This window comes from Canis lupus, chromosome 32 (assembly GCF_048164855.1).
Source record: "Canis lupus baileyi chromosome 32, mCanLup2.hap1, whole genome shotgun sequence".
Lineage (NCBI taxonomy): Eukaryota > Metazoa > Chordata > Mammalia > Carnivora > Canidae > Canis > Canis lupus.
This window is the reverse complement of record NC_132869.1, coordinates 13,447,120-13,469,515: the sequence shown is the minus strand read 5'-3', so window position 1 is coordinate 13,469,515 and position 22,396 is coordinate 13,447,120. Positions and strand designations below refer to the sequence as shown.

The 22,396-nt window shown below is 41.6% G+C and overlaps 2 protein-coding genes across 4 annotated transcripts in view; one reads left to right on the top strand and one right to left on the bottom strand.

The window, feature by feature from the left end:
* The window catches only part of EPB42 (erythrocyte membrane protein band 4.2), a 20,525-nt gene extending 8,615 nt beyond the window's left edge, over nt 1–11,910 (top strand). The window contains exons 7-13 of one of the 2 annotated variants that reach the window (XM_072808957.1): nt 213–351; nt 557–660; nt 1,438–1,680; nt 3,954–4,253; nt 7,181–7,347; nt 8,467–8,600; nt 10,659–11,910. In XM_072808957.1, coding sequence (XP_072665058.1) covers nt 213–351; nt 557–660; nt 1,438–1,680; nt 3,954–4,253; nt 7,181–7,347; nt 8,467–8,600; nt 10,659–10,821 — 1,250 coding nt within the window. In that variant the 3' untranslated portion in view covers nt 10,822–11,910. The remainder of the gene's footprint in view (nt 1–212; nt 352–556; nt 661–1,437; nt 1,681–3,953; nt 4,254–7,180; nt 7,348–8,466; nt 8,601–10,658) is intronic. The other variant, XM_072808958.1, reaches the window with a different exon arrangement.
* CCNDBP1 (cyclin D1 binding protein 1) lies at nt 11,830–22,396 on the bottom strand. 2 transcript variants are annotated; one of them, XM_072808959.1, is made up of 11 exons: nt 22,135–22,396; nt 21,910–21,969; nt 21,577–21,656; nt 18,926–19,007; nt 18,075–18,171; nt 17,825–17,898; nt 17,172–17,248; nt 16,593–16,873; nt 13,881–13,941; nt 12,609–12,655; nt 11,830–12,351 (listed from the first exon to the last, which is right to left on the bottom strand). In XM_072808959.1, the coding sequence occupies exons 1-11, from the start codon at nt 22,241–22,243 to the stop codon at nt 12,237–12,239; spliced, it is 1,083 nt and encodes a 360-aa protein (XP_072665060.1). In that variant the 5' UTR covers nt 22,244–22,396; the 3' UTR covers nt 11,830–12,236. The 2 variants fall into 2 exon arrangements, with proteins under 2 accessions (XP_072665060.1, XP_072665061.1); XM_072808960.1 differs by having other exon boundaries at nt 21,577–21,799; nt 22,135–22,332.

The window sequence follows — 22,396 nt, the reverse complement described above, 5'->3', positions numbered from 1 at the left end:
TGCCTGCTGTGTAAAATTTTTGTACCTCATTTCTCGGCCTTTCTGCATCTCGTGCCTATGTCAGTCCTCCCTTCCTGGGTCCCAGTCCCTTCTTCTTTCCACAGTGTCAGGTGGCATTTAAGACCATGCCAGCCCAGAGGAGACACTGAAAACACTAGCTATACATACCCAGGCCTCTCTGGCACCCCCTGACTCTGGCCTCTCCCTTGCAGTGCTGCGATGCCTGGGAATCCCTGCCCGCGTCATTACCACATTTACGTCAGCCCAGGGAACTGGTGGACACCTGTTTGTAGATGAATACTACAATGAGGAGGCCCTTCAGAATGGAGAAGGCCCAAGAGGCAGAATCTGGTGAGAATCCCAAAGAGAATGAGGTCCCAGACATGGAAAGACTCCAAGCCCACATGGTAGAACCTCATGGCAAGCCCCACACACCCTGAGGGACCCCAGCAGAGCGGAGGCCTCCAAACTCTTGTAGGCAGGATGTTGCTGGTCAGTCTTCAGCTCTTCAGGACTACTTTTTCCCTGCTTGAATTATTTACTTTGGTACCTTCAGGATCTTCCAGACTTCCACAGAATGCTGGATGACCCGGCCTGATTTGCCCCAAGGTTATGACGGATGGCAGATTCTGTACCCAAGAGTTTCCAGTGGAGGAGGAGGTAAAGCCTGGGGGTAGGCCCAGTACCATCCTGGGCTGCGCAAAGCTGCACAAGCTGAAGGAGTCCCTCAGAAACAGGGGCAGTAGGAGGTCTAAAGGGGGTCTGCCTCCCCTAAAACAGGAGAAGTGGAAGGAATGATAGCATCCAGCAGAAGCCAGTGGGCTCAAGGGAACAAAGGTGTTAGCCATCTAGGCCCAAGGCCCTGGGGAGACTCACCCTATCTTAGAGCAACAGGTGAGGGAGCAGAGTCTCAATGAAGGGTAAAAGGTCTATAGATAGCTGGTGGATGTGCTGGGTTAGGGGCTTGTAGGGTAGAATTTCTAAAGTTCTGGATATGGATAAAGGGAGTATCAGAATACTCTCAAGCTCAGAGAAGGAATCTTCAGGAGCCATAAAAAGGATTGTTCTTCCTTTCTCAGCAGCAGAACAATAAAAGAGCCTGCACATAGTAAGTGTTCAATAAAGGTGACCTATTCCCATCATATCCATAGTAGAGCTGGCTAAGGAACTCTGGTGTACTCTGTTCCTCTGAGGCTCTACCTGCCCACTTTCTGAAAGGGCTCCCGCCACAGGCCATGACCAAAAAGTGCTGTCTCTAAATAACTGTGAATTTCACCACTGCAATGCCCTTTCAGAAACTCTGCCTAGTGCCGACCCCTGACCTTGATCTCAGGGAGGGAAAATAGGATATAGGATGGGGACTGAGGTTATGAAGCTCTGACTCAGGGAGAGATCTAGTCATGGTTCCTCTTGCTCACTGACCTTTTTCTCCCTCAGTCCTGGAGTCCTGTGATCTGGCCCCTGTCAGAGCAGTAAAGGAGGGGACACTAGGGCTGACTCCTGCAGTATCAGACCTTTTTGCCGCAGTAAATGCCTCATGCATGGTCTGGAAGTGTCGTGAGGATGGCGCGCTGGAGCTGACCAACTCCAACACTAAGTATGTTGGCAACAACATTAGCACCAAGGGTGTGGACAGTGACCGCTGTGAGGACATCACTCAGAACTACAAGTATCCTGAAGGTACTGGGCAGGGGAAGGGCCCCAGGCTTCTCAGCACTGAAATGCCAATAGAGGGAAAGGGATGGGCCAGAAAGATGCAGGCCAGAGTCACTGTCTTCTTTTCATCATATAAAATAGGGTTTGTTTGTTTTTTTAAACCCCATTTGACACTATTGACATTTTGGGCCAGATAACTCTTCATTGTAGGGGGGCTATGCGTCATAGGCTGATTAGCAGCATTCCCAGCCTGCATCCACTCGATGCCAGCACCACACCACTATGGGTTGTGACAACCAAAAAGGTCTCCAGGTCTTTCCAAATACCACCTGGGGAGCTAAATTGCCCCCAGTTGAAAACCACTACTATAAAACAACACACTTAATACCAAGCCCAGCTTCCAGAAGACGTTCTCCTCTCTCCTTCTCACCTTCTCTTCCAGCACCCCAAATCTGTTGCTTCCTCCATTTGGTTAAAGGCACCACTGTTACCTATTTGTTCAAACAAGAAGGCTTGCACCTGTCTCAACTCTCCTTCCTTCACTGCCCCACATTACTCCCACCTCTATTTCCTCATCTCCTTCGACACTGCCTATAGACAATTCAGGGCCTCAACATCTCATCTGCAACATGATGCCCTCCTAACGGGACCTCCTGGATCCAGTTTCTCCATTATTGTTCCCTTTCCAGTTTAGTTTCCAGAGTGAGCTTTCTAAAACACAGAATAATTATGTTACTCCCCTGCTCTAGAATATTCTATGGCCCCCACTGCCCTTGGAATAAGTCAACTCCTTCACTTAGGAAGATGTGAGTCCCTGCAGACCTGTCCTCAGAGTCAGTATGATTTGTCCAGAAGCTTGGTCTCCCACCATTCAAGGGGCAAATGCATAGCACTTGAAGAACTTGGTCCTTGCGTGACTTGAAAGAGATGCTGTATCTGTAGTGGATCTGCCCAATGCAGACTTTAAAAAAATTTTTTTAAATTTAAATTCCAGTTAGTCAACATACAGTGTAACATTAGTTTCATGTGTACAATATAGTGATTCAGCACTTCCACACATTACCTGGTGCACATCATGACAAGTATACTCCTTAATCCCCATCACCCATTTCATCCATCCTCCCACCTGCTTTCCCTCTGGTAACCATCTATTTGTTCTCTATAGTTAAGAGTCTGTTACTTGGTTTGCTTCTCTCTCTCCCCCCTCTTTGTTCATTTATTTTGTTTCTTAAATTCCACATATGAGTGAAGTTGTATGGTATTTGCCTTTCTCCAACTGACTTATTTCACTTAGTATTATACTCTCCATCCATGCCATTGCAAATGGCAAGATTTCATTCTTTTTTATGGGTGAATAACATACGTGTGTGTGTGTGTGTGTGCACGTGTATACATTACATCTTTATCCATTCATCAGTTGATAGATGCTTGAGCTGCTCCCATAATTTGCTGAGTTGTAGAAGATGCTGCTAAAAACATCAGGGTGCATGTATCCGTTTGAATTAGTATTTTTGTATTCTTTGGGGAAGTACCTACTAGTGCAATTGCTGGATTTCAGAGTAGTTTTACTTTTCACTTTTTGAAGAACCTGCATACTGTTTTCCACAGTAGCTGCACCAGTTTGCATTCCCACCAATAGTTCAAGAGTGTTCCCCTTTTTCCACTTCCTCACCCAAACCTGCTGTTTGTGTTGCTGATTTTAGCCATTCTGACAGATGCACAGTGATATCTCATTGTAGTTTTAATTTGCATTTCTCCAATGATAAGTGATTTGAGCATCTTTTCATGTGTCTGTTGGCCATCTGTATGTCTTCTTAGGAAAAAAGTCATGTCTTCTGCCCATTTTTAAATTGGACTATTCATTTTGGGGATGGTGAGTTTTATAAGTTCTTTGTTTTGGATACTACCTTTTATTAGACATGTCATTTGCAAATATCTTCTCCCATTCCATAGGTTGCCTTTTAATTTTGTTGTTTGTTTCCTTGCAGAAGCTTTTTATTTCAATGTAATCCCCATAGTTTATGTTTGCTTTTCTCTTGCCTCAGGAGACATGTCTGGAAAGAAGTTGCTCTGGCTGGTATCAAAGAAGCTATTGCCTATGTTCTAGGATTTTTATGCTTTCAGGTTTCACATTAGGACAGATTTTTTTTTAGGCTAAATGTGGCCTTAGAGGTTTGTAAAACTCTTGTGACTTTAGAATTTGAGTAGCAGTGGGTAGATGAATCTTAATTTTGGACTTTTATTAGAAGGGTCTATACCCTCTGGATAAGAGGCCTGCTTTATTTCCTCCATTGCAGGATCTCCTCAAGAAAAAGAGGTGTTGGAGAAAGTCCAGGATGAGAGAATGGGACATAAAAAAGACAGTGGCATCCATCCTCCTAGTCTCAAGACCGCTGAGACTCTGTACATGTTTTTGGAAGCACCCAGCTCCCTATACCTGGGCGGGAATGCCCAGTTCTCAGTGAACTTAGTTAACCCCAGTGACCAGGAGAAGGCAGTACAGCTGGCAATTGGTGTACAAGCGATATACTACAATGGCATCCTTGCTGCTGAGCTCTGGAAAAAGAAGCTGTCCTCTATGCTTGATGCCTACATGGGTAATTGTATGGCCCTGCCAGACAACCCCAACCCCTTGCTGCCACACTGGGAGGCAGCAGCCATGGGGCACCTTGAAGGTCTGAAGATATGGTTTCTAGCCTCTGGTGTGCCCTCTGTTTCTTCATCATTCAACACATATTTATTGAGCTTCATATAGAAAAAAGCCTCCACAATTCCAACTGCAGTCAGATAGGTAAATGCACTATAGAAGCAGGAAAAGAATTGTTTGATAAAGTAAACAGAGCACAATGGCAGGGGAGCATCTCACCCAGGCTGGAGCAGACTACTCCCAGGTAAAGCAGACTGCACTGTCTCTGAAAGGATGAGTAGGAAGGGCAGTGACAGATAGAAAAGTGAGTCACAAATATTCAAGGCAGAAGGAACAACAGGTGCACAGGTTCTTCCTCCTCCCCCAAATTCCTACTTAATTGGTCTGGGATGGGGTACAGGAATTGGTACTTTTTAAAAACTCCCTATATTATCCTAGGGTTGAAAGTTCCTGAACTAAAGCAGTTGTTCTCAAACTTTGCTGCTTATCAGAATTGCATTGGGAAGTGTACCAGAATTGGGGAAATTTGATGATCAGCCTGCATCCCAGACTAACTAAATCAGAAACTCCATGGTTGGATTCAAACATCAAAAACTGTTTAAATTCATTGGGTGATTCCAGTGTGCAGACAAGTGAGAATCAGTGGATTACAGCTTGTCTACATTATTGCAACAGCCTTCTAACAAGCTCCCCTGCTTCCAATCTCTCCACCACGTTCCCTTTCTGAGGGGAGCAGGGGCTGGATCATGCAGGGGCTTGTGTATCATGCCAAGGAGTTTGAGTTTTGTTCTTTGGTCAGTGGGAAAACTGGGAAAATTTTTAACTAGAGGGGCCAATGTGATCAGAAATCCATTTTATTTTTTTTAAAGATTTTATTTATTTATTCATGATAGACATAGAGAGAGAGAGAGAGGCAGAGACACAGGCAGAGGGAAAAGCAGGCTCCATGCCGGGAGCCTGACGTGGGACTTGATCCCGGGTCTCCAGGATCACACCCTGGAGGCAGGTGCTTTGGAAGGCGCTAAACCGCTGAGCCACCCAGGGATCCCCCAGAAATCCATTTTAAGAAAAGAATTTCTGTTTGAATGGAAGGAAGGGGTCATATTAGAATAATGACTCAACCTTGGCTACATATTGAATCACCTGGGGTACTTTAAAAATACTGCTGCCTAGACCTCACTGCCAGACTCTGATATGATTGATCTGTCTCGCCTGGCGTAGAGATTGTTTTATAAAGCTCTCTATATGATTTTAATATGCATCTAATGTTGAGACTCACTGGATCAGAGGTTAGGTTTTGTAATAAATACTCAAGAAGGACAAACTAGACTAGCATCACTTGAAATGAAGACATATTAAGGAGGTAGGATAGATTGGACTTGTGGATATGTGTTGGGGGGAAATGAGAGGATAGCTTCCAGTTTGGATGAGCCTCTTGAATTGGGAAAATGAGGAAGAGCAAGTGTAGGGGAAAGGATGATGTCTGTGGCACATGGGGTTTGAAAGTCCATAAGACTTCCCAGAGATGGCCAGTATGCAGCTGAAACTTAAACCTGGCATTTAAGATAGAAGCTTGGGTTGGAGACCAGATGTGGGAATCCCAACACAAAGGGGACTGGCAAGTCAGGGCACTGATGAGCTCCTGGGGGTAGAAGAAGGGCTGTGGGAAGAGAGGAGGGTGAAGGGGGAATCCAGGCAGCACCAGCATGTAGGGGGCAGGCAGGAAAGGAGCAGGGAGTAAGAGAAATGGAGAAGTCAATAGAGGAAGGAGCACCTAGCAGGGGCAGCAGAGTGGCATGAGATGTCAAGGCCAAAAGTAGACTAAGGGAGTAGTCCTACTAAGAAGCAAAGGCAGAGGCCAACTTCCTGGGGATTAAACTGATGGAGAGTTGAGGAAGCAAGACATGTACGCAGTCCTTCCTGGAAGCATCGACAGAAAAAGGAGACAGGCTGAGTGGTCAGGCAGGGACACTGGGTAGGGGGAGGGTATCTTTTTGTTTATTTAAGGTGAGACAGCAGAATTGGCTTACATGCTGAGGAAAAGAATCAACAGAGAGGGAAAGACTGAAGCCTCAGGAAAGATGGGTTATAATTGACGCTGCAATGCTTGGGGGACATGAAGGCAACTAGAGTAACTGTAGCTTATTTTTGGCAAACAGTGTTAAGTGTTCCATATGCATTATCTCATTTATCCTTACAACAACCTTCTAAGACAACAGCCACTGTTATCCCACTTTACAGGTAAGGAGACCAAAGCATAGAGAGGTTACCTAATTTGCCCAAAAGTTACACAGCAGGCAGGGGAAAGGTCAGGATAGAGCATAGACTTAAAAAGTGGAGATTGTGACCTGCAAAGGGAGGACACCTCATCTTCCTCAGGGTGATGGCAGCAGGGGTTGATGACTGTATCTATGGGTTGGGAATAGGAATGTAAGCTTGACAATAAAGGATGACTTCATTTCCTCTGCAAATGGGAAACAGAAGCAGAGAAGAAGAAACTAAGTAAGCATATATACAGCAACAAATGTGCAGTGGGGCCTGAGATAAGCACCTCAGTATCTCATTTAACACAAGCCATCCCATCCGGTAGCATTATTATTAGACGAGGAAACCAAGGCCAGGAGAGCATAACTTGTTCTAGTTTGCAGGGGCTTTCCACAACCGCACTGAGGTGGTCTGCCAAGAGTGTTGGCAGAAGCAGTGATAGTGGCAGGGGGTGGGGCCTCGAGTGAATTCAAGTTGGAAATTGCTGTGAGAAATGAGGCATCTTTCTGGCTTCGGTGAGACACTTACTCCTTTGGACTGTGTGTAATATTGCCTGTGGCCAAGGCACACACACTTAGGATTTGCACTAACTCCATCTCTCCTATGTTTCAGTTAACAGTATCACCAGCAATCTGTCCTTCTTACATTTTGATCAAAACCCACCAGAGAACAGCTTCCTGAGACTCACAGTCATGGCCACAGTAACACACTCTGCATCCAGCCTCAGCTGCTTTGCTCAGGAAGACATTGCCATTTGTAGACCACACCTTGCCATTGAGGTAGGCACCAACCTTTCCCCAAATCACTCTTGTTTGCTCCTGTTTCAGAAGGAATCAAGAGCCCCTCACACTTCAGGGTGAACAATTGTGTTGTAGGATTGCCAGAAAATACTATCTCGAGAGCTCCTTCTCTTGAAATAGATGGCTTCTTACATATGCTATTAAGGTTTACATCTTCCAACTTATTTTTTTGAAGTATTTTAAAAATCAGGGCCTCACCATTGCTGCCTCCATATTTTTTTTTTGCCTCCATATTTAGATGGCTAATACTAGCCTATATTTATTTAGAACTTTATATGTATGCCAATGAATTTTCACCTTTTAATACAAAATCCTTATGAGGTGGAACTATTCTCATTATTCAGATGGGAATACAGTCCTAGAGATGATCATACTCATGATCATGAAAATGGGATGTCTTAGAAGCTTATGGCTCTTGATCTAGTCCTCTTTTCACATGTCTCCCCTGACCAAATGAATGCAATCTGGTATCAGCCCTAAAAGAGATTATATTAAAGTAAGGAGACACAGTGTTTGGTCTTTTATGTAAAAAGACAAAAGAGGTACAAAGTCACTATGAGGTAAGTGACATAGGGGATTAATTTCAGCTGGTGGGTTTGAGGAATACTTAATAGGAGGAGGAGGCATTTATGCTGGGCCTTGAAAAATAGGTAAGCTTTAGTGCTGGGGTTGAGGAAGGCCATTGCAGGAAGAAGACTTAACAGGGAGTCCCAAAAGAGGGGAAGTCTGAGGGGGATGCTGGGATGTCACTTAGTCGAGGGAAGAACAGGTGAGGCTGGAAAAGGGGACTGGGGTCAGACCATGAAAGACTCTGAATGCCAACCAAAGCTGAATTCTAAGGACAATGGGAACCACTCCAAGGTTTCTAAGTGGAGGAGAGGCAACATCAGAGATGGCCATGGATTAACCAAGGTAAGGGTAAGAATAAGTGCAGGAAGACCAGATAGAGGACTAAAGAAGTCAGGTGTGGAGTTTGGGTCCAGATGGCAGAGACAGAAGAATAACTGAGGGGAGTACAGGGCGAGTGCTTGGGAGGGGAAGCAGTAACTGTGGCTCTGTGCTCTTGGCATCCGCTCCAGATTTTGCCTCTTCCCACAGATGCCAGAGACAGCAGAGCAGTATCAACTTCTTAGGGCTTCAGTTAGCCTCCATAACTTCCTAGACATTCCCATGAAGGACTGTGTGATCTCCATCTTTGGAAGGGGGCTCATTTACAGAGAGAGAAGGTACAGGTAAGAGACTATGAGCTTCTCATCTACCTGAAACATCTCAGCTGGTCAGTAAGGCAGTTGAGATGGGTCCCTACCCACGACTAATGCCTGTCTTTTTGCTGTGTCCATAGAGACAGGGAATAAACTCTTCTGAAGTTGAACTAAAGGATTAGGGCCTCTCTCATCCTGGTAGACAGGAGTGAGGGAGGCTATGTGCCCCCAAGGGCATCCACCTGACCCTGACCCTGATTGCTATTCCGATCATGCAGGGAGAGCCTGGGTATTGCTATAATTGCAGGCATGGAGGTTAGGTCTGAGTACTAGAGAATGTCACAGGTATTCTGCCTTCTGATATAGACAAAGAGCTGCATTCTACTAATGACTACTACAATATAAAATTTTGTTTAAATATTTCTTTTTATTCCTATTCCCTATTCCTACCACCACCCTTCATATTCTTTTGTTAGTATGTGCATCCTTTCATTAGCATGTGTAAAATGTGTCCTGTGCTTCATACGCCTGTATTTTTAATTTACGTAAATGATGTTATGTCTAATCCATTTTCCTTATTTTTTTAATTTTCCTTATTTTTAACTCAGAACTGTTTTTGAGATTCATCCACATATGTTAAGCCCATTGTTTCTGCAACATAATGCTTTATCCTGTACATCCCATACTTTCTACCACTCCATTCCACAGTGATGGGTACCCAGAGTGCCTCCAACTCTGGAACACAAATATTATTGCAATGAACATCCTCACACATCTTTTTTTTTTTTAGATTTTCTTTATTTATTTGAGAGAGAGAGAAAAAACACAAGCAGGGGGAGAGGCAGAGGGAGAAGCAGACTCCCCATTAAGCAGAGCCTGACATGTGATGCAATTCCAGGAACCTGGGATCATGACCTGAGAGAAGGCAGGCACTTAACCGAGCCACCCAGGCACACCCTCACACATCTTACATAATAGTTTGAAACTCTGGCCGGGGAGGAAGGAGAGGTATGCCCAGGAATGGAATTACTATATCACAGAATATGACCTGGTTTGACTGGGTACTATCAGATTTGTTTGCAGAATGACTGCAGAAGTCCACATTTCCTCCAACACTAGAAGAGTTGCTATATTCCTACCATTTCTCCACTCTTGGCAATACTCAACTTCCTCTGTTTCCCCAGTCTAATAGTAATAAGGTATTATCTCATTGTTGTTTTAATTTGCAACTCTTCATATTTTTATTAGCCTTTTCTGTTTCCTCCTCTGTTAAAGGTTTGTTCTTATCTTTGCCCTTTTTCCTTTTGGTGTTCCTGCCTTTTCTCTTTGTTGATTTGTAGGAGCTCCCTGTATGAGTCCCTTGTTGGTTTCAGATGTTGCAACTATCTTTCTTCATTATCTCTTCTTCCCTCATTGTGTCCATAGCACCCCTTATTGAAAACACAGTGTACAGTTCAGAGCTCACGGTACCTACTCCTCAAATCCCTGGTAGTTGACTGGTTATTGAGCCACTGCCTCAGCCTTATGAAACCCAATGAGTCACTCTTGCCAATAAACTGAGAGGAGGGACTGCCAACATTTAACTATACTTTTGTGGTATCCCAGATCAACAGTAGGGGAAAGCTCCTCCAAGGAAATGTGCTCCTCCCTTTGTCAATGTAAGAAGGTCCATGGGCAGGCCAGGAGGTTACTGATAGGGTGCCAAACACCACCTGTTAGCATGCTGACAATTTCTGTATATATTCACTGTACCCTCACAGCACTTAGCAACAGGAGAGGTCCAAAACTACAGATTTTCCAAACATGCCTTGGTACTATTACCAAGAGTGGGACCAGACTGAAGTCATTGGTGATAAAATAACAGATGTAGCCTGGAAGCCCTCAGAACAGGATGTTTCTCTTCTTAACCATGCAGCTGCTCACCAGAGGGAGGCTCTTATCTTTCATCCCCTGAAAACCTCCTCTGTTTAAACACTAAGATACTTAAATGTTGATTTCTTTACAGTTCACCTCTTCGAGTAGGGAAGAGTCACTGGGACCAGTAAAGCAATGGGATAGAACCACCACCTGCTTTTTCCTTTATTTCAGATTAGCTACAGTGTGGCCCGGAAACATCTTGCACACCCAATTTCAGTTTACACCAACACAGGTGGGGTTCCAGAGGCTCATTGTGGAAATGGACTGCAATCTGTTCCAGAACCTAACCAACTACAGAAACGTCATCGTGGAAGCCTCTGAACTTCCTGCTTAAACCTCCATTAAGTATCTCATAATTAAAGTCTGAAGTTGATAACATGAACTTGGCCCACTAGAGAAATATGAAAACTATTACGTATATAGAATACCAGCCCTTGAAGAGAAAATAAAAGAACTAGACTCCTTTTGTACAAAGTTATATATATATATATTTTTTTTTTTTTTTTGGTTTACATTACTTGTTTTGACACTCTCTGACTTTAGTTCCTTCTCTTTCTGACTCTTATTACAAGTACAAAATGGCACTTGATAAGAGTAAATTAAAACTCATTTGACATAAGGAATTTCAACCCAAGTATACACTATTTGCTCAAAAGAATGACTGCTATAGCTGATTATACCTAAAAAGACCATGGAGACATCGGAAGGGCAGATGGGCTAAGTTACATCTATGCAAGGAAAAGGACTGGCATTAGATGTTGTGGAGACCCGCAGTACATGCATAAAACCCAAGTCAGGTCACCAGAATACACATCATACAGGTTTATCTTGCTTTCCAATATGTGATCTTCTAGACACATGCAAAATTATAATTAAGTGGTGATGGTTGTGCAAAAGGAAAAGGCCCTTAAACTGAAAAGGCCCTTAAAATTATATAACCTATTTTAATACACTTACAAAGTTTTGATTTATAAAAATTTTGTACTTACATTTGGAGAGACATGTAATATATAACAATAATACAAACATATGTAAGAAAAACAAATCTGCTCAATAAAGTGGACAAACCTAATATGTGAGCTCAATACCAAAAAAATAATTTTAGAAGCATGGATGCAATAATATTCAGAAGGACTTAATTATAAGAATAAGGATATTATATAACACACTGAAGCACTCAACGGGGCTTTGAAGTCATCTCTAAATAAATTAAAGTCAAGTGTTTTTGTTCTAAATTCAGTCCTGATCAGAATCAAATCTTTAGACCTATAAATCCAAATAAAGGTGATATGCTAGTCTGAATCCATTGTATTTCTGGTAGAAAGAAACTTTGGAAGAATACTTATTGAACTACCAGCAGGTCAGCATTTTATTAAGACTAACAACATGTTTTTTTTTTTTTTTTTTTTTTTTTGACTAACAACATGTTTAACATCAAACAACACACTTTACTGCAAATAGGGAATGAGGCAGCTTCTGCAGGAATCTCTGAAATACCATTCAGGAACACAAACTCATGCAATTGCCTTTTTTATCTAGCACAGAAAAATATATCATACTCATACAGTTTATAAATAACTGCCAGTCTGGCCTAACCAATAATCTTTGGTAATAATGTCTCTGAACAAGTATAGACAGGAACTCCTTTTTGATCTAGAGAGCATTCTAGCTCTGTTTTAAAAGCAGACTTCAGAGGCTACCTGTGATAGTAAGGGAAGGAGAGAAAAGAATACAAATGAGCCTAAAAACTCACAATTCAAGTTCATTCTGAGTAAGTTCCTTGATTCTGTTCATGCAATGGTCAACAGCATTGATGAGTAAAGGGATCCAACTATCTTCTGGCTGTGGGGTCACATGACTCGCTCTGCAAGTGGAATGAGGAAAAAAGAGAGGTTAAATTTATACTGTCCAGGGAAAATCTACTCTCACCAGGGAGCATAGAGGAAAACTAGTAAGACAAGGCAAGTTTCTTTGTAGAATTTAAGCTGCTCTGCAACTGAAGTGGAAAGAAAACACCACACCCACCTTCTTCCACTTCTTGAAATGGGGCTTTGGGAATTGAGAATGACTGGATGGGCTTATTCTCAAAAAAGCTATTTGGAGAGAAGTCCTCGTACTCACTTAGTAATTTCAAGTGCCTTCTTTAAGACAGATACAAGTTTCGCAGACTAGAAAAGAAACAAAGAAGTTACTTACCCTGAGCCCTACATAAAAAGGGAAGGAGAGCTAACATATATTAAAAGACTCAAGTAATAAAAACCTATTAAAAACAAAAACCCTGAAGGAAACTTCCAAAACAAAAATTCTGATTGGATTAGAGTGGTAGGATTATAGGATTCTTCTCTCTTTACAAAATCTTATTAATATTATTGCTATAATATTTTTATAAGTTTAAAAAAGTTTTAGTACTTTAAAATTTAAAAAAAACTAGAAAAAATCAGAATATAACCTGAATTTACCCCAACTGATGATAGCTCCAAATATATAGCTCAAACAGCTGTTACTTTAAAAAAAAAATCTATGTACAGAATTTCAAGCATACCAATAACAAGATAACATGAAGGAATCGTATGCCACCAATATATTTTAAATTTTTAAATTTTATTTTTAAATTTTAAAATTTTTATTGGGGTAATTGACAAGGCATAGTGCCAAATGTTATTTCTTAGGAAGTCAATTTCTAAAAAGTGAATGTGAAAAAAAAAGTTAACACCCGAAAGGATCCTATTCTACTTTAAAGTATTTACATACTGTAAAGATACATTTGATGAATTTAATTTCCACTACCTAATTTATCAAATATTTTCAGATTTGGTAATTCTGAATGTAAGATATAATAAGCCATTTGGCAGTTTTACCTCTTTTTCCAATAACTATACAGATAATCTGAGTCTCTAAAAATAAGAAAATAGAATTATCTCTAGCACAGAACCCAGGACTTGAAAGAATACGATTAAGATCAGATTTTTACAAAGAGTTTGACCCTCTAGTTAGATCATCCAATAGGTTTATATTAGAACAGATTTTGTTTCTGGACACTATTTTTGCCCACACTAGAAATCAGAATAATGACTTTAGGTTAACAGGATCCTAAAGTATTGTGGTAATTCAGACTTTCTTTTCAAAGTAGCATTTTCTAAGGTCTTTGGGTTTTTCTAAGTGATTACCCAAGTTGTTACAGAAGAGAGTACTACCAGAACTCGTGGCTATTATAACTATAAATATTATAAATATTTATCGAACAGAAATACAGGTAAGAACTGTGACATTATCGTTGTACTCGCATCCAAGTGTAATAAATAAATATATTCCCTAGAGATTAAAGGAAATACTAGTGGCTAGTGAAATCCTACCAGTAGAGTCACTAGCTATTTCTTCAAAGTTGGTACTTACATTGATTCGCACAGTCAAGTGGCACATAGGTGGATATATGCTCAGAGCCAAATCATCCACACTAAGGGCAGAAAACAAAAATAATCATTAACAAAAAAAAGGAACAAAGCTCAACTGGGTAATTTCCAGTACACAATTAAGGAGTGACCAGTGAGGATATAACTGTCCCTTAAATTCCTATCAATTCCTTAAATTGGGCAACTAGAATCAATTCAACTGATATTTACTAAACATGTATAGACCCCATTTCACTAGGAAGCTGGGAGGAAAAAACTCCCTTGGCCCATATGATAGGACATGATTAATTCAGTTAAAAATGAGAGGATCTGGAGGTGTCTAGGTGGCTCAGTGGATTAGGCATCTGACTCTTGGTTTTGGCTCAGGTCATGATCTCTAAGGCCAGGCCAGAGATGGGAGATCGAGGCCCACCTCTCTGGGCTCAGTGCTCAGCAGAGTCTGCTTCTCTAATCCCTCTCCTTCTGCCCCTCCCCTCTCCCCTGCTCAGTGCTTTTGGTGCTCTATTTTTTTTAAAAAAGGGAAAATCTGAAACCATCAATTTAATAACTGATGCAAATGGAGTTCATCCATGGAATGCCACTCAGGTGGGCACTACTTTACCCAAGTGATGAAATTTAGTGCCACCAATAATGGGAGAAACTTAACACTACATGCCTCTCCAATATGATACAATGAGAAGCATAAAACACTCAAATATATGATATCCTTGCCAAAAAAATATTTAACTTGAATATAATCTATAATCATGACAAAGACAATCACATGAATCTTGAATTTGGGGTATTTTACAAAACAACTGACCTAGATTCTTTAAAAAGTAAATGTCAAAAAATACTAAAAAGGACAGGGACTGTTATAGTTGCAAGAGACAACCAAACCAGACGACTGCAAGAGATGACAATCAAATACAATGTAACACCATGATAGAACCCTGGATTAAAATTTTTAAAAAGCTATGAAATACATTTTAGAAATAAATGGAGGAAATTTGAATATTAAATATTATTGTCAACTAATATTCGATAAAGGAGGAAAGACTATCCATTGGAAGAAAGACAGTCTCTTCAATAAATGGTGCTGGGAAAATTGGACTTCCACATGCAGAAGAATGAAACTAGACCACTCTCTTTCACCATACACAAAGATAAACTCAAAATGGATGAAAGATCTAAATGTGAGACAAGATTCCATCAAAATCCTAGAGGACAACACAGGCAACACCCTTTTTGAACTCGGCCACAGTAAGTTCTTGCAAGATACATCCACGAAGGCAAAAGAAACAAAAGCAAAAATGAACTATTGGGACTTCATCAAGATAAGAAGCTTTTGCACAGCAAAGGATACAGTCAACAAAACTCAAAGACAACCTACAGAATGGGAGAAGATATTTGCAAATGACATATCAGATAAAGGGCTAGTTTCCAAGATCTATAAAGAACTTATCAAACTCAACACCAAAGAAACAAACAATCCAATCATTAAATGGGCAAAAGACATGAAGAGAAATCTCACAGAGGAAGACATAGACATGGCCAACAAGCACATGAGAAAATGCTCTGCATCACTTGCCATCAGGGAAATACAAATGAAAACCACAATGAGATACCACCTCACACCAGTGAGAATGGGGAAAATTAACAAGGCAGGAAACAACAAATGTTGGAGAGGATGCGGAGAAAAGGGAACCCTCATACACTGTTGGTGGGAATGTGAACTGGTGCAGCCACTCTGGAAAACTGTGTGGAGGTTCCTCAAACAGTTAAAAATAGACCTGCCCTACGACCCAGCAATTGCACTGTTGGGGATTTACCCCAAAGATACAAATGCAATGAAACGCCGGGACACCTGCACCCCGATGTTTCTAGCAGCAATGGCCACGATAGCCAAACTGTGGAAGGAGCCTCGGTGTCCAACGAAAGATGAATGGATAAAGAAGATGTGGTTTATGTATACAATGGAATATTACTCAGCTATTAGAAATGACAAATACCCACCATTTGCTTCAACGTGGATGGAACTGGAGGGTATTATGCTGAGTGAAGTAAGTCAGTTGGAGAAGGACAAACATTATATGTTCTCATTCATTTGGGGAATATAAATAATAGTGAAAGGGAATATAAGGGAAGGGAGAAGAAATGTGTGGGAAATATCAGAAAGGGAGACAGAACGTAAAGACTGCTAACTCTGGGAAACGAACTAGGGGTGGTGGAAGGGGAGGAGGGCGGGGGGTGGGAGTGAATGGGTGATGGGCACTGGGGGTTATTCTGTATGTTAGTAAATTGAACACCAATAAAAAATAAATTAAAAAATAATAATAATAATAAAAATAGAAAAAATAAATAAATAAATATTATTGTAATCAATGTTAAATTTCTTGGATGTAATAATAAGAATGTTCTTAGGAGATACATGCTGAACTATATATGGGTGACATGTCATTGATGTCTGCAACTTACTCTCAAATGGTTCAGGAGAAAAATAGCACATCTATCCATAGAGAAATAAGCCAATATTGGAAAAAAAAAATGTGAACAACAGGTGAATCTAGATGAAGGCTATATGGATGTTCACTGCAATACTTTTTCAACTTTCCTGTAGGTTGAAAATTTTCAAAAAACTGGGAAAAGCTTGGGGTGACAGCACAAGCTGATATTATATGCTGATGCTCACGTTTCAAGTGGGGATCCTGCTTACCTAGGACTGATCTCATCAGAAATATCCACAATGTCGTCCAGCTGGGCCACCTGATCCTTCTTACCATTCTCTGCCACTGAGATCCGGATTTTCTTCAGGCAGGCTTTGGATGCTCTCACCAGTGCAAGGCACGGGATTATGAGCTCTTGATCTTCTTCTGACCAATATAAGTCCCGATTGTTTGGATACCCCAACCCATCATTCTCTTCATCACCATTGTTGTCAGAGTTGTCCTCAGTGTCATTTAAGAGGCCACAGTATGGGTCACATTCTTCTACGGCCTAAGACATGCCAAAAAGAAAAAAAAAAAAAGAGCCTATTATACTTACAGCATCATATCTAAGCTATCCCAAAAACGTCAAGCCAGCTACCAACGGCCACCAATTTAAATCACTTCCTAAACTCCGTTCTTACTCTCCTAGCCCAGTAATGGACAGAGAGGAACGGTACTAAAACACACAGTGGCATGGGCTAGAAGATGGGAGTTGAAATCCAGGAGTGAGGATGGGATTTATTGAATCAATGCCCAGGGCATCTCCTTCCTTTATAGTCTCATCTATCATGGAGTTGTCCCCTCACCTGCTCCATTTCCTCATGTGCATCCTTCACAAAATCCACATTCTTCGTCAGCATTGAAAGGGCTGCAGCTTTGTTATCTATGAGTGAAAAATCAGAAGCACTAGAATTAGAGAAGAAACCTCAAAATTCTGTCAAGCCTGCAAATGACAACCAACAGTGTTCGCATTTGAGGAGAGTACCCAGGACAGTCAACAAGAGCGTGGTCTAAAGTAAAAGTTTTCTAACACCCATCCTCTGGGTACTCAGATAGGAGTTAAAAAGCTTTTCATCATTCACCACAAGAAGAAACAAAATGGTCCCTTGATGTTTCTCATTGTGGTCTTCTTGGACGAACACTGTTTTTGATCTAGCTGGCACTATCTCCTAAGTGCTTCAGTGTGTCCCATAATACTGCTCCTGGGGCAGGACCAGGAGAACAAACCACATCTGTTCAACTATATAGGGCTACAGAAAGAGGGCTAAAAAAAGTATAAGAACTAAAAACACTAAGAAAAAAATATTAATACTTCTCTTTTGATATTGGTGATAAACTCTATGTATTCCACTAAACTATAAAGTAAAATACTTACATGTCACAAAACTAGAAATGAGATATGAGAGAACTGTCTGCCTTGGCCAGCAGAGTCAATGGCCCGTTTCCAGTTCTTACCCACCTTTTGGTATTCGAGGTACCTGCTGGCATGCAGTCCAGACACTGTTGTAGGAAATAAGGTCACTGTTCTCTAGGCTGGAGAAAGGAAATCAATAAGGATATATCAATAACCAAGGTTCTTCTTTCCTAAAAATCTCCTTCCTGCGAGTCATCATTCACAGCTGTTAGTAACTCTTGTTGAAATGAGGTTTTTTCCCCTCCCTGAAGCAAGGAATCCCATTAACTGACAACCCAAACTATGGCATCACTACCTCTGAGCTGGAGTTATGAAAAGCACATCCACAAGTTGAGCCATTCCATCTACGATGTCCAGAGTGGCATTCCGTACCAGCTTTCTCAGGGTGATTCCTAAAGAAACCCAAAGACTAAGTAGCCTGGTCTTCTTTCCAGAAGTCACCATCTGCTTTCTCAAGAGTTTAAGCCCTTTAGAACTTGAGGTAACATGCACCCACATGCTTGAATTGCAGTGCCAACACAAAACTCAAGTCTTATGTATTTCCCCATATCATTTTCTTGTTCCTCCCACTGAGTGCTGAATGAGAAAGATCTGAAACAAAATCTTTCCATGACAGCATGTATATATTCATTAAGGTTAATGGTCTCTTGATAACTGTGGATGAAACACTTGAAGTTTAAACCATCTGTGACTAACCCTGAAGATCCAGGAGACACGTATTCATTTATAATTTTGGCACAATCATAATCAAAGCATTAATTTATGGGCAGGGACAGAGGTCATTTAACCTGTAAGGGAGCTCAGAAACAGGGTGGGATGTAATATGGGTGGAGGAGACTGGGGAGGCCCCTATAGATCCAGCATCCATAGTCGTTAGAATGAGTTAGAGATGGGGTAGCCAGTAAGAATTAAAAGCCTTACAGTCAGGCAAAGCAGGGAAGATGGTAATACAGCATCCATACCTTAGCATAAAGGCTTATTTACGGATGTCACTGATGTTATAGAATTACCCTTGAGTGCATTTTATGGGAGAAAGTTACATTACATGCTCAAATTGAGGAAAAGGTAAAAGTTTCAGGACAGAAGCTGTCATATTAGCAAAGATATACTCTATAACCAAACATTTCTGTATATACATTGGCTTACCTTGATCCTTGGGAAGTGAATAGTATACTGTAATGATTTCCTTGATGGCAGTATGGATTTGTTCACAGAACCTCTGGGTTTCCTATGAGGTGATGGGTCAATTTCAGAATAAAAAAAAAAGAAAGAGATTAGATTCATCAGCCCCCCCCCAAAAAAAAAGATTCATCAGCCCATCTACTGTAGAAGAGAGTAGACATCTGTACAGTATGATCTACAAACATTTTCTGTAGTCCTTTTAGTTAGGCTTTGTGCTATTCTTGCCGTATAGCCAAGAGTAGTTAGCTGGACATCAGAGAATGAGGTGACAACTCAAAAAAAGCATTAAGAAACAGGAGGAAATCTTATTGCTAATACTCTGTATCTTGAGATATTCATGATCTACTGTGAGGTATTCACTGTATCTTAGACCAGGAGATGGCAACTGTGGCCTATGGGCCAAATTAGGTCCACTGCCAGTTTTTATAAATAAAGTGTTCCTGGCACACAGCCACACTCTTGTTTACATGTTACTTCCAACTGTGTTCACGCTACAAGGGCAAAGTTAACTAGTTCACCCATGAAGCCTAAAATGTTTACTATTTGGCTTTTTAGAGAAGAGTTTGCCAACCCTTAGACCATTAACCAGGTGTCTGATTTCTCTAACAGAATCACAATATACCTAAAGGTAATTAACATAGAACCTATATTGCTCAATGTTGGCTATTTTCCTTCCAAGTAGTCACTGGCTTTCTCCTATCTTCCTTGTCCTCACTTTCCTGCTAAATTCTAAGCCAGTGCTATGTAAAATGTGGTCCACAGATTGGTGCCAGTCTATGAACAGTTACCAGTCTAGGATGGAAGATAAGTACAGTGATTGAGAGTAACTGCTTAAAACTGTTTATGACAATGTAACTTTGTTTCAACATCCAAAAACATTAAAACAAACAAACAAACAAAACAAACCATTTTTCAGTAGACTAACATGCTAAGATCCTAAGAAAGCAAATGGGATTCAAATACATATAACTCAAATAAAACTAAAACTTTTCACCTATGAGTGAACCCACTGTCCTGAGCATGTACAGAAAAATAATTCTATGCTGCTCCTCATAGTGTCCTACTAGCTGTGAATTTTAGCAACAAGTCCTAAGTATATTTGAAAGAAAGGATCAACAGATAAAAATAAGGTAATATTACTCCTTTTGAAATAAATATTGACTTTCTTAAGCAAAGCTTTTAAAATGCTCTCTAACAATTCATTTCTTATTTTCTTATCACAGTTCTCTGGGACCTATGCGGGGGGAGGGGGTAGGGAGAGCTTATTGTAGGTGCAGCAAAAGAATATTTTTTCCATTTTAAAACATCTGGATATATAGATTGAAAAAAGAATCAAACCACTGATTATTAAAACCAAATAAGGCAATGAATATGCCATTTTTAAAATAATCTTACTCTCAAATTAAGTATACCTAGTTCTGGAAAAATAGCATAAAGCATAGTCATAGCCAACATGTTTATTTTCATCAATTTTATAATAACTGGTTATTTAAAAATGCATAAATTCAGGGTGACTGGGTGGCTCAGTTGGTTAAGCATCTGCCTTCAACTAGGGTCATGATCTCGGGGTCCTGGGATCTGGCCCAGAATGGGGCTCCCTGCTCAGTGGGGAGTCTGCTTCTCCCTCTCCCTCTGCCCCTCCCCACCACTTGTGCTCTCTTTCAAATAAATCAATAAAATCTTTAAAAATAAATAAATAAAAATAAAAATGCATAAATTCTTGTTCCATCAATTCCACTTCTGATATACATATATACAAAGATTGTCTTAGGCAATTTACACAGCACTGTTTATAATAGTTACAAGTTGGAAAGAGCTTTAATGTCCACATAAAGTATCATTAAACAAATTATAGTTATATACACTCTATTGAATACCATGCAGCATTACAAAGAACTGAGCAACTTCATATGTGCTGCTAAGAATCAATGTGCAAGCCATGTTGTTAATTGTTTTTTAAAGGAAGGTCCAGAAAAGTGTTTATAGTTTATAGTATCCTATCATTTGTGTAAAAAAGAAGCGGGCATATACACATGAGTGTGTATGTGCATCGAATATATATGGAATAATACAAAAGTAACTGGGGAGGAGAAATATAAATTTTTTAGCACACTTAACTTTGACATCTTCTGAATTTTATATTGTATATATATGTTACTGATTAAATATAAAAAGCAATTCAATACAAAAAGGATATTATGTAGCATAACAGAAAAGGTGTCGTTTAGACATCATGGGCCCTAATTTAAATGCTAGTTCCACTCTTATTTACCTTAACCTGAGCCTCTAAGCCCGCTTACTCATCTGTCAGGTGGGAATTACGTATGTGAAAACACTTAGCAAATAGCGAGTGTTAAAAAAAATATTTATCAGAAAGGAAATAACCAGGATGAACTGCAGATTGAACCAATACCTATTTGAATGACCTGAGCACGGCATGCCAGGGGCTGACTGCCCTTGGCAACCTCGCACCCCTGCGAGGTGAGAACCGCAATCTTACTTGACAGGTGTGGAAAATTAACCCCCTGGCTTCAGTGTAAAGGGTGGAAAGAAAACGACTGGATCCCTAATGAACAACGAGGCAAGCACAAGGATTCCAGGAAAGTAAAGCCCACCTGCGGAGAGGGCAGTGGAACTCGAGAGAAGACTTCAGTCAGGGTCGTGGCTTCCCTCGACACGTTCTCTGCTGCCCGGTCTGAGGGATGACAGAGGGGAGGGGCCGTGTTGTCAGCGCCAAAAGGAGAAGCCTGCAGCTGCTGCATGGACTTTGGAGATGTCAGCCTCAAAAACACCTCCCCGGATCAGTGTTTCATATCCCAACCTCCGAAGTGCAAAGGACTGAGAGGATGCGGCGGGGGGAGGGGAGGGGGGGAAAGCGGGAGGGAAAGGGGTCGTCAGTACCCTGGAAGGGATGAGAAACAGAAGTCCCCAACAGGACAGGCACTCACTGAGTCTCCTCCAAAACGTCTCAGCATTAAACTCCTTGGTGGTCTCCCGGGCTTCGCCGACTGTAGCCGGTGTAGTACGTGGACCGGGGGTGGCAAAAGGAAGAGCACAGGTAAGCGGAGCCACCCCGGCCCCGCCCCCGCCCCCGCCCCCGCCGGCGCCCCCGCCGGCCTCTTCCCTAGCCGAGCCCGCCCCTGCCGTCACCAGCCCCCAAGGCGTCAGCTCACCCCGCACGCCAGGCAGGAGCAACCGCAGCTCCACTGCCAAGCGCCGGATCTGCTCCAAAGGCGGATCTAGGGTGGGGACTGCGGCTGTAGGTGCGGCTGTGCTCGCCATCTCAGGAGATCGCCTGGAACCTCCGGACGAGAGCGGCCGAGGCGGCTGCCAGGGCCGCACTGCAGTGGGCGCTCCGCTTCCGGCAGCCTCAGGTCCGGGTTCGTTTCCGGCAACAACTCGCCCGGCCCCGCCCCGGGGCCCCAGCCACGCCCG

Coding starts and splice junctions, on each gene's coding strand:
- CCNDBP1 (XM_072808959.1), bottom strand. CDS start 22,243: ATGGCGAGCACAGCCGCACCTACAGCCGCAGTCCCCACCCTAGATCCG. Junction 21,657..21,909: donor GACGTTTTGGAGGAGACTCA/GTGAGTGCCTGT, acceptor GTCATCCCTCAG/ACCGGGCAGCAGAGAACGTG. Junction 16,874..17,171: donor CACATGAGGAAATGGAGCAG/GTGAGGGGACAA, acceptor GGCATGTCTTAG/GCCGTAGAAGAATGTGACCC.